Here is a 12,055-nt window from a genome sequence, read left to right on the forward strand (position 1 = left end):
ATATACATTTCTATTGAAAATATTATTTTTGCCAATAACATATCTCATGTCCAACAACTTATTGTGGGCTATTAATATTGTTATTTTTTTTTTTTTTAATTAGAGTTTTAACCTCATAGAGTTTAAACTTATGGCGTCCGCTTCTGATAATTGTGCTCATTATCATCAATCCAAGACACCAATCAATTTCTGAGACATTAATATTGTTAGTTGATACAATAGCATTCTCCAATATCTCCATCTCCATTACTTGGCCTTGAATTTGCAAGTGTGAAACAATATATGAAAACTTGGAACCATCATATTTGAGAATAGGGCATCTTATCCCAGAGTATGTGCCTTTATTTAGATTCTTTCTATTTTGGAAAATTTTATCCAAACTGGATCCATTAAGTCATTGAAAATCCCGTTTCACATTTAAGTAATATATAATCTATATTACAAGAATTGGATCAAAGAGCGTCCAATAAATTGACGGTTCTTTATTTGTCTTCCCCTGTGCTTTTTGCAGAAACAAAATTGCTGAGAGATATGTCACTAAATTGTTTCTATAAAACCAATCATTCATCTATAATGATGTTCACTCTTGTTTGGTTTTTGTACAAGGATAGACCACAGATGATCATCTCTTACAGAATGGAGCAGTTCCCTTGATCCCTACTGAGAAAAAGAAAAATTCATGTGTCATAAGAACTGAAAATTCTCTGATTTCAATTAAGAAGTGAGAAGATGCATACTTCTTTATGTCCTCATAATTGCCCAATGCTTGCATGAATTTAAGCCAAAGTGGACCTGTTTCCTGAAGATTCACATTCTTTGGCCCTGAAATGTAAGCCTGAACAACAAACTGTGGAGTCCTTTCCCTATTTACAACCATTGAATAAGAAATGAATTGCTAGTTGCTTAGGAAATATTATTGCAGACGACAAATCTCTCACAGCTAAATGAAACTTTTTGTAGTCAGCAGGCTTACCTCCCTTCATATTCTGATAACCAAACCAAATAGGCTGCACCAAAGTACATAGACACGAACGGCTTGGTTAGATCATCAGCTGAATCAACTCTATAAGCCCTGTAGCCCAATTCCCTACACACAAGAAGAAGTTCAAGAAATGCAGACATTTGTTTAAAATATATATATATATCACAAACGGCTTTGTTTCTTGTGACAGTCACAAGATTTTTTTTTTTTTTTTTTAACTCTATCCTTGACAGTCATTTGAAATGAAGGCATACTAGGTTCAAATTACATGGCCTAATTGCATTGATTAGTCAATATCAATCTAGTAAACACTCCGCTTGCATGGATGAACTTAGTCACTACAGACACTAAACAAGGTTAAAATCAAATTAATTCATATTGATAAGATGTCCCAACACCCCCAAAAGGAGCCAAAGTAATCAAATTTCTTGTTAAGATTGGCCAAAAGGTGAAAGTAAATCAGATGTTAAGTATGTTTATGTCACATACATGTAAAGCCAGAAAGCTGTCGAATAGTCAATTCCCATTATTCCAGTACGTGGTCCAACTCCATTTACAAAACGCAGGCTAACGACTTCCGCAAGAGCACAAAGACATGTCTGTACAGAAAGTTAAGTCTCAGGAAAAAACGAATTACCAAAAAAAAAAAAAATGTACAATAAGCAGAAGAATGGTATGGAAGACATAAAAAGTTGGGATTAAAATTTAAAATATATACATATCCAGGAAACTGATACACCAAACCAATATGCCAGATTGCTTAATTATGTTCTTGGTTCCCTCGCTCCAGGGAATCTCCAAATTTTGTTTAAAGAAAGGAATATTAATATTAAATTTCTCCACATCATAGAAACCCAGAAAAATCAATGACCTCAACTCGGCAACTGCTAGGTCGAGCCTGAAAGATCACAGATCGAACAGATGACTTTGCAACATGCAGCATTGGTTGGGGAAAACTAATACAGTATAAATTTACAGTTTTTTTTTTCTTGCCCCACCCTACTGCCGATATAGAGTAACACTTCAAGATTTACCATTGTCAAGAAAAATCCTTCAAAAAATACTCTAGCAATATAGTAGAATGCAATTAAAAAAATCACCACAGGATACAGTGAATGGGAAGATTGATGCTTGATTTATAAGAAATAAGGAAATATTATGTGCTTGCACAATATGCAAACAGAAAACTTGAAGTGAGAGCTTGAAAGGGAAAGTGTATTTTCAAATTTTACAGTAAATGAAGAATTTCATGAAAAACATGAATACAAATTATTAAATTATCCAAAAAGAAGTGAAAATGTTTATTTGGCATATTCTCTTAAACTCTATAGTTTAAAGTATGCAACAAGCCAACAATTTGATGAACCTACATTGCACAATGTCACACATGATAAGGGCTAGACATGACCATAACATACCTATTCTTAAAAATAAAATAAAATAAACTGCCATGACCCGACATGCCAACAACAAAAATCCCTTTAAGGTGAGGGGGGCATGAACCTAACTTATAAGTTGCAATGTAGTGAAAAACTAAAGAGACTTGTTTGTAACAAGAACAAATTGAAACAATTTCACACACCACCCCACATCACAATTCACAAGGACTTGAAATGTCTCTAACAGGCTAAAACTAAAAATAATTAAGAGAAAGAAAAAGATCATGGAAATAACTTAGACACAGCATTCTAGAGTGTTTGCGTGATGATGGTCTGCATATGCACATTTTATGCATATTACAAAAAATAAATAAATAAAAATTATATATGGAGTCTATATTGGGCCCTTACAATCTTGTTTTGGAACACTCTCAAACTATAATATATTTTCAAGAACTCTCATCAATAAGAACACCACTACTACTGGTAAAACCAAATTTTGTACATTATGTCGTACACATTTTGAGTTTGTTAGTTATGTGTCTGCATCTCGTGTATAGAAGTTCCCTCTGTATCCCACAGTGAGGCACTGCGTCATTCCTCAAATTAGGATTTTCTTTTTCTTTATCGTGCTGGACACTCTCATCTATGTTAAATATGCAGCTGTTTCTAAACTTTTCTCAAAAAAATAGAAAAAAAAATGCTGCAGTATCTTACATGTATCTGAAACAGCCATTCTCTGAATATAGGGCAGAATAAGTGAAGACTAATATATATATATATATATATATATCAAGGAGATTTTTCAATTAAGAAAAGCAAAAATATAAACAAATTATAGTAATGAAAAAAAAAAGGTACTACAATGATCGTGATTATAAAGTCACATAACACCATCTCCATTACAAGATCCACAGAATTTTTCTAGTAAGTGCATACTTACAGGTTTCATATGTTTTGTGAGGAAGTGTTTGGTCAAAATGATTTCTGCAACTGCCTGCAAGAAAATTTCAATATCACTGAGGGTGACATGTTACATTCATATAAGTTTTGATTGTGGAACAGCAGTATAAGAATTACGGGTGTGATTAAGATATTAAACTAGGCCATTATCATTATCTACCATCTTATCTTAAAATTAAAATTAAAATGCAAATCAGTATAACTTCCCACGTTTTAGCAATACATAATAACTATATTAAGATCAAACGAACTTTATATTTTTGATAAATTCAATACTTTAATGCCCCACTCAGTTATGAACTTTATATATAAAGTCATTCATCAAATCCATCCCATGTATTTCATGAAAAGTAGAATATAAATGTGTTTACTTACAATTATTAAGCAATTTAGCTAACAAAATCAGAATGTGGTAGGTTAAGTATGAAGAAATTCTTAACAAATATGCATTATTGACCTAATAATTAACAAACTTTAGGAATGTTCACTCTAATGGATTCTTACCTTCAGTTCCACCCGTGAAAGATAGGGTCTCTTCTTGTTATCATGGGAAAAGCGCACTTTTCCTCGTATCTCTCCTGATTTAGTCCACTCTTTCAGGACCTCAGGATGGCTCCACAATTCTTCCATGTCTTCTGGAGAAGCTTTGGTGTCCCAATATGAGTATACACCTGCTTCCTCATCAGAGACAGAAAGGAGATTGTCCATTTTAGTAACAAAAATAAAAATGAAAGTATAAATGAAAAAAAAAAATCCAAATATAGAGGAATCCTAGCAAGACTAGGAAGTTAATGAAAAAATCTGCATGATTTGAAGTTGAAAAAATGTAAGGACAACTAAAGAAGCATTAATGATTAAACGTTAGAACACACTAAATATTTTTAAAAGGGTGCATTGGTCATCCTGGTCATTTGCACTTGTTATGATTTCAGAAATAATTTTGTTTCTACAATGAAAAAATTCTAATCCGTATGAGCATAATTTGTACCAAAGAAGTATTAGTATAATTTGATCTTTAGCAGTCATCTAGCATGATCTGCTTTGTAAATATAGCATCTTTTACTTTATTTGCACCGCATCATTGATCAAAGAATAACAAATACGCACACTAGAACAAGTCAGCTAGCATTGTATTTATGCTTCTTGATTTACTTTACTCTAAAAATTATAGAAACCTCCTTTTTTATCTTTATGTATTCCCATTAAAAGCAGTAAATTGGGAAGTTTATAAAATTACAATGGAAGTAAAAATGCTAACTTTATTGATATAGAAGTATAAGGTTTAAACAGTGATAGGTAGAATAGAAATTCATTTAGAGTAGATCCATTACAAGTTATATTTTATTCTAAATAGATTCAAACATTAAGAACTCTGCAAAATATTGATTACGTTGTTACTAATGACAAGACAAGGAATGGCGGACAATGAGCTTTAGCGCAACCAGCAATTCCTCCCCAATAAGAATGGGGTACAACACAAGATCATGGTTTCTTGATCCATTTCATTTGTCTGTAAATTACCAACCATAAGAAAAAAGCGACAGAACTTTGCTTCACCATCTCCGTAGTTCTTATAAATTATGACCCATCTTAATATATATAAAAAAAAAAAAAAATTACAAAAGTAGAATAAAATGTTAAGAACTCAATGATCATAACATGATCAAATAAGCAATTTGAAAGAAAATTGCCTCAAATTCCTATTTTGATTTTCCTCCCCAAAAGAAGTAATTTGGTATTGTATTCATAGAATGGAGAGATGTCTGATACCACTCAAACAATGCACGTTGACAGTTTCAGCTCATAGATAACAATACAAAAGCTGTGCATGAAAAATAAAGTAACTGGATAAAGGACAACCTGTGGGCTGTGAATTGGGTGGAGGGGAAGAAGCATATGGAGGTGAAGCAGTAGCAGAACCAGGTGGAGGAGTAGGAGCAGCAGAAGCAGAAGCAGAAAAATCTCGACCATCTTCAAAAAATTTTCTGAAAAAAGATATGATAAAAAAGTAATCAGTTTCAGATAATCTCAGAGTTTATTAAAGTGATCTTACAAGATACTGATTTTTCATAAAAGTATTCTACTTTGCAGTAAATGCAGTTACATGTGTAGCAATTATAAATATTCAGCATGACATTCCTTAGCACCATGCCACATGCTAACTCATATTTTTTCCACAATAACTAGATATTAGTGTTATGAATAAATAAATGAAGATAAAACAATGCTTTTACCCGCTCATTGAGAGAAAGGAAAGATAAGAAATGTTCAATCATATCCAGAAAATTTTCATTACTTGTTCATCAAACATACCACATACCCACGTCCTGGTGAAGCACACAACATATTTCCACTGGTCCTCTTATTGGTGATCTAAATATTTTTCAAAATGATATGCTTGTCATAAATACAAATCATCATAATGAAGAGCAAACAACCACCTGGATGGAAGACTTTCTTTGACACAAAGATACCGTTTCCAATATGGCAAAGTTGACTTATGAGTTGCCTTTTTCGTACCACCTTTATATGCCCTAATTATGAACTCTTCAGTTCTCTCTCTGCAGATAGGATAGCATTAATATCTTATCACTCAAAAAACTCAATATGGTAATCAAGTCAACTATTGCTATTAAATGTTATTTGCACACAAACAGATATATTAGGAGCCACAAACATGAAAGGAAGATGGATCAACCAGACCAATATTTGGTAACTTACTTTTGGTCATAATTTGACAGCCATTTCATGTAGGCAGCACCAAGATATACGCTTACAAAAGGCCAGTACAGAAGCTCTGGATTCCTTACCACATTGTATGACCTGTAACCCAACTCACTGCAAGCAAGTTGCAGTTTCATCCAACCAAAATAATATTAAAAGTGCATAAACAAATATTGTCAACCTTTACACATTTGAAAGAGGATCAGGACATGCAGTTAGTACTTGAACAGCCACTTTGCAGATTCTATTGAAAGTTGCATGATCCCTATGGTAGGCTCCTTATTCTTTTTGTCAGACCGAACAGCAAGAGGCTGTCTGTCGCTTTCAAGTTCAGCAATAGCACATATCATGTCCTGTAACAAGGAAAGGATAGCCAAACATGGAAAACTCAAATCGAATTGCAACTAACACTTACTCAGTAATTTTGAAAAAAAAAAATTGCTTCATTTGTCAAATTCATGCAAAACTTACACTCTACTTCAAAGCCATAGATGGAATCAAAAGCAAATTTTAAGTTTTTGAATTGCACTGCCTGCTTAGGAATTATGTAGTGTCTAAGCTTTTCCATTTCTCACTAATGACATTTAAGAGGAAATCCAAAATAAGCCTTGATAATCATGGTTAGAAATATGGCATCAAGTGAAAAGGAGCACAAACTTATGTACTCAAGATTCTTTCATTGTTCTCAACTATAGTATATATATCAGAAAATTAGAGTCATTACTAACATTAAGTCAATGATTCAATTTGAATTATATGTTTCTGTAACAAAGGAAGTCAAAGAAAAGCTCCTTGGAAGACCAGATGGACATCATTGGGCCCAAGTGTGGTCAAGCTGAGTGATGCTTTAACTGGAAGATACATTCTCACTTTTGTCATATAATCAGCTCAAAGTTATGAACAACCTGTGTTAGCCACATATGACATGGGCATGCACAGGTGTTAGACATGCATATTGTAGGAAGGGACGAATACCTGACTCCAACTAACATAGAATCTTACCAGCTATACGTGTGTGTGCAAGCATGTGACTATACTTTACTTTCAATAAACTTAGCCAAAAATTGCTTCCAAAAGGACCAGGAAGAGGCCCAAATGCACTTCTGCTGAAAACATGTTCGCACTCTCATTTATATTGCTTTATGTGAAAGATGCATTAGATTGGCTCCAACCTCAAATTTCGCAAATTTCCAGTATTAGAATCCTTATTTCATTTGAATTTGAGGATGAAAATTTGATCACCAATGTCTGGTAATGATGAGTATTTTATTAGTCATTTGTATTACAAAAGGCAAAGGCTTTAGAAATAAAGTTGATTCACGTTGCTAATTCTGTCAACTTCAAACCTCCCAAAACAAAATTATGATAATTATACACAAGTAGGTGACCAGTGATAATGGAACAAAAGGAATAAAGAGAACTTCGATCCACAAGCCAAGCCAGGAGACCAGTTAACTTAGAACTTTAAAAACATAGTTTCATCATAATTCCTGGAAGTATGCTAGATTAGCACTGTTCGATCTTCTCCATGGTGATAGCAGAGGCATTTTAAGATGAGTAATTACCTAACAAAAATTTGTTAAAGACAGCTATTTTTCCCCAATCAGATGTCAAGAACTTCGAAGATGATATATTTATACATATGCTTAGTCAAGAGGGACAAAATAAGAATAGGTTACGGAAATGACTGTGAGAGAAGAAAAAGAGACTATACATAGATATATAGCATAGACTTAGATATGTGACAAAAGTAAATTGTCATTGATATTGGCCAAAGGTGAATTATAATTATAAAGCTAACAGAAATAAGTAAACAAATGAAAAATAAGAGACTGAAAACAAGGGAAGGCCAATAGGACATAAACAAGTTCAGTAAAAGTTCACTTGTCACAACTTAAGTGATGACAAGATATCGAAAGAACATAAAAGAAGAATATAATCCTGTTTTCTGATCATCTAAAACAAAAATCTACGAAAATACAGGTGCATTTGGAAGTAATTCATTTTCATAATGATGCAAATGGTGCCAAGAGCCTTATAGTTTAACTAGCACTTCCTAAAGTTTCCAATAGAAATATCCAAGTTTCAAATTCCCCCTCCCCCAACTATTAAACTGTCAAAAATATTATGATGCAAATGATAACAGATACCAACCAATCAACCATTCATCCTAAGGCCAAACACATATCACAAGTGAAAACCATTAAAGCACTTTAGTAATGCATCAACCAATCTTAAGGGCAGGAAAGTAGAAACTGAAAAGAAGAGAGAAAATTTGCAGACATTAAATCCACACTATGAACAGCTTGCAGCAAATACTAAGCTTTTAGACAAAAAGTACCCCTGCTTAATCAGTTGACCATTATTTATGGCTTCATAATCTGTTTAGTTTCTACAATCCTGAAACCATCTCCCATGGCATTTTCTGTAAAACACTGCACTTTTCTTTTGAACAAATGAGAACAGATGCCAATTTAAAGATCCAAACAATGATTTTGAACATTTAAATGCACATGCCCGCGCACACACGCACACACACACATTCAGATATATATTCAAGTCCAACTGATGATTTAGCATTTAAACAGAAGTAACTCTTTGAGTAGGGTGACATTTTTGAAAAGAAGATGTACCAGATCTATCTGTGAATTGAAATGCCTGGAGGCAATAATCTCAGCCACAGCCTAGAAAAATATCATAACAAATTAAAATTAGATAACAAATATTAATGTTGCATCTAAACATATCACAATGAAGATCAAGAAATATCAACTTAAACTTATCGCATGACCTTTTTTTCCTGAAATATTGGAGGGTTATCATTTCAAGATGAAATTAAGCTTTCAGAAAACCAAAATATAATTTTGAACCAAGTCAAATCCAAAAGTAAGAAAAATATAATTATAGAACATATGTTACTTTAAAAGATGACTAACAGTTACTATGATTTTCTCCATAAAAGAAAGAAATTTGGTTAACCTTCATCTCGATCTGTGTCAAAAAAGGTTGTCCATCTGGATCACGTGATAGGTGAACTTTCTGGTCTCTAGACTCTCCAGCATCTAACCATTCATTGCTAACCTCAGGAATATTCCACATTGCTTCCATGTCGGAAGGGTCAATGCAATCATCCCAATATTTGAAGCTGACAGCCATCATAGCAATACTATGGAATTTTTCCTATAACATATGACAATGAAAACAAGAGCAATTCGGTGTGCAGTAATGCACTAAGTATTAACAAAATGTATTATATGTGTTTGTATGTGTGCATTACATAAATGAAGGTGAAAGACATATGTGCAAGCAAATAAATAAAAAATAAAAATTAAACCATAATTCCTTCAAATCCACACCTCTAAAAATACAGGTTAATAACTACTAACATAAGTCTGAAGCTTCCCATTAGGTAGTTATTTGTAAGTGGCCCTTAAAATAATTTGCTATCAATGGGCCACCAAAAAATGCTCTAAAATAACTTTTAACAACATTAAAAAGCTTGGATAGAATGTGTAATTCTGCCATTAGGTTGTTAAGTACCTCCAAATTTCCAGGGATGTGGAAGCTCATATCAGCTCCAAATTCGTGAACGTTCATTAAATTACCTTGACCCTTATTTAGTTCCAGGAAAGAAGAAAGAAAGGAAAATTTTTGCATAAAAAGATAATCCATTTTCAAATTTCTCCTTCTTCTACCATATTCTTTTAAGAGCAAAAAACACTTAGAAGAAAATTGAATACAGATAAACATAAAGTAATCAGGACTTGTCATGTAACAAAAGGAGCCTAAAATTAAATTGACAAAGCCAGATGACCATTTAGAAGAAAGATGTATAAACAACACACTTTCTTTAGGATTGAGAGCACAATACAAGCATAGTAATGAGGAGACAAATCCCAAATAAGCAAATCATTACCCACAAGCAAACCTTCTACTAGACAGAGAGCACAGGGTGCATTTAGATATACTGCGAGCTGAAATCATAGCTTTGAACTCTAAATTATTTAATGAAATTTCTGTTTTCCATATAATTTTCTGGGAACCAATATTAATAAATGAAATTCCTCCTTTTTTAGCATATGCGTGTTTGTGTCAACTTCTTTGAAAATCTCTCCAAAAGAGAAAATGCCATTCAAAAATGAGAAATTATTCAAGAAGAACCATTATTATTAGTTTACTTCTCCTGGTCGCAGAGGCCCCAAATCCAAATCTATTTGCATTGTTGTACCAACATATTTGCAATTCTCTCTAAATTCCAAACACCCAAACTCCACAACCAATAAATCATGAATTTCAGGTTCCACAAAATCCACAGTCCAAATTAAACCCATTTCCCATACACATTCATGCCATGCCTCCATTTGTTCAACTCGCTCATCCCTAACACTAAATTCTGAAAGCCAAATCAAACACCTCCCCCTGGTGATCTCCCCTCCCATAATCTTTATCATTGCAAATGGCACAAAACGTCATACCCAATGCACAAAACTCCCACCTCTATGGGGTTTGGGAAAGGCATTCGAGGACTCGAACCCACAACATGTTGCTTTAGATGGAAGGCACTTGTAATCACATCAAGGCCCAGCCCCATGCAAATGACACAATGTCAAAAATAAATCACACCCAAAGTAAATACAACATACTTTCATATGCAATCAAGAAAACAAACATTTTACACAAAATACCAAATGAAGCAACCCCATTGGCTCGTAAATATTCACCAACACAAATAACACAAAAGACACAGATAAAACAAACCCCAAAAGAGTACAACATGGTTGCATCCCATTATGTTAAAAAAGCAATAACATTTACACCCCAGATACAAAAATATACAGCAATGGAGGAGAAAAGAGGAAGAGGGGGATTACCGGAAGGGACTACAATGCGTAGGAGGAAAAGGTTTTCCTCCTAAACAGCTTGGTTATGAAGAAAACGACAATGAGAATGAAAAACTACAACAATGACTAAGAAAAGAATGAAGAGAAATGAAAAAAAATGGGTATTTTGTGGATGGGGCACTTGAGGTTGATGGTGGACCATTGTTGTTGCTTGCCGTGAATGTTGGTGAAAAAGGACCGTTAGTTGCAGAGGTTGTCAGAGTGTGACACTTGGCTCGCCATGCTGTCTAGTCTTAGATTGTAAGGCAATTTTTTTTTTTTTTAGATGAAAGATAGAAAGTAAGGCAAATTTGGACATTGATTGTTTTTTTTTTTTTCTTTTCTTTTCTTTTTTTAAAATAAATTTGTTGATACATAATGTTCGAGAATGTCCCTAAAAAAAATTAAATGAATTAATTAAATACAATAAAATTATGAACACAAAAAAAAAAAAAAAAAAATCAAAACATAACAATCTGCAATTTTAATATATTTCAAAATAGAGGATTGTTTGTATGGTGGTAGGCAAATTTGGACATTGATTTTTAGGAATAATATCTGGACAATGATTCAATCTTTTTTTTTTCTTTTTTAAAATAAATTTTTTGATATTTTAAATGTTGGAGTATTTAAATATTATAACTAATCTAAATGTTCCTCAAAAATAAATGAAATAATCAAATACAATAAAATTAGGATCACAACAAAAATTCACAAAAATTTCAAAACATCCTTCAATTTGCATACAACCTCACCACCTGGACTGGGAACAATCAACAATTTCAATTTTTTTATTTTAAGGCATCGTGTGTAAGGTGGTAGTCAAATTTGAAAGAATTGTGAAATTGTGATGAATTTTTGTTGCTACTATAGAAGGACTTAATTCAATAATAAATTGGTAAATTATATGTGAAGAAGTGAGAATTTCATGTGGTAATTGAGTTTAAGTGAGAAATTAATATTTTAGTAAAAAGTTGAATGGAAGAGAGAATAAATTTATGAGTGATTGAAATTACTACTTGCCTATAAAATGCCCTAAAATCTCATATTTGGGCCATCCAAATATATGGTGTGATGCATATGATTGCAAACTAATAATATAATTGATAGTGGTGATAGATGAGGCT

At 32.9% G+C, this 12,055-nt stretch overlaps 1 protein-coding gene across 2 annotated transcripts; it reads right to left on the reverse strand.

Moving 5' to 3' along the window:
- Positions 1-304: 304 nt before the first annotated feature.
- On the reverse strand, positions 305-11,065 carry LOC112032086 (uncharacterized). 2 transcript variants are annotated; one of them, XM_065770512.1, is made up of 13 exons: positions 10,920-11,065; positions 9,028-9,228; positions 8,682-8,732; positions 6,271-6,401; positions 6,046-6,162; positions 5,766-5,885; positions 5,185-5,309; positions 3,829-3,995; positions 3,305-3,358; positions 1,472-1,581; positions 974-1,087; positions 738-863; positions 305-657 (listed from the first exon to the last, which is right to left on the reverse strand). In XM_065770512.1, exons 2-13 carry the CDS (start codon positions 9,205-9,207, stop codon positions 630-632), a joined length of 1,323 nt encoding a protein of 440 aa, XP_065626584.1. In that variant the 5' UTR covers positions 9,208-9,228; positions 10,920-11,065; the 3' UTR covers positions 305-629. The 2 variants fall into 2 exon arrangements, with proteins under 2 accessions (XP_065626584.1, XP_065626583.1); XM_065770511.1 differs by having other exon boundaries at positions 305-660; positions 10,920-11,063.
- Positions 11,066-12,055: the final 990 nt, after the last annotated feature.

The sequence above is a fragment of the Quercus suber genome, unplaced genomic scaffold (genome assembly GCF_002906115.3).
Source record: "Quercus suber isolate HL8 unplaced genomic scaffold, Cork oak 2.0 scaffold_32, whole genome shotgun sequence".
NCBI classification, from domain to species: domain Eukaryota; kingdom Viridiplantae; phylum Streptophyta; class Magnoliopsida; order Fagales; family Fagaceae; genus Quercus; species Quercus suber.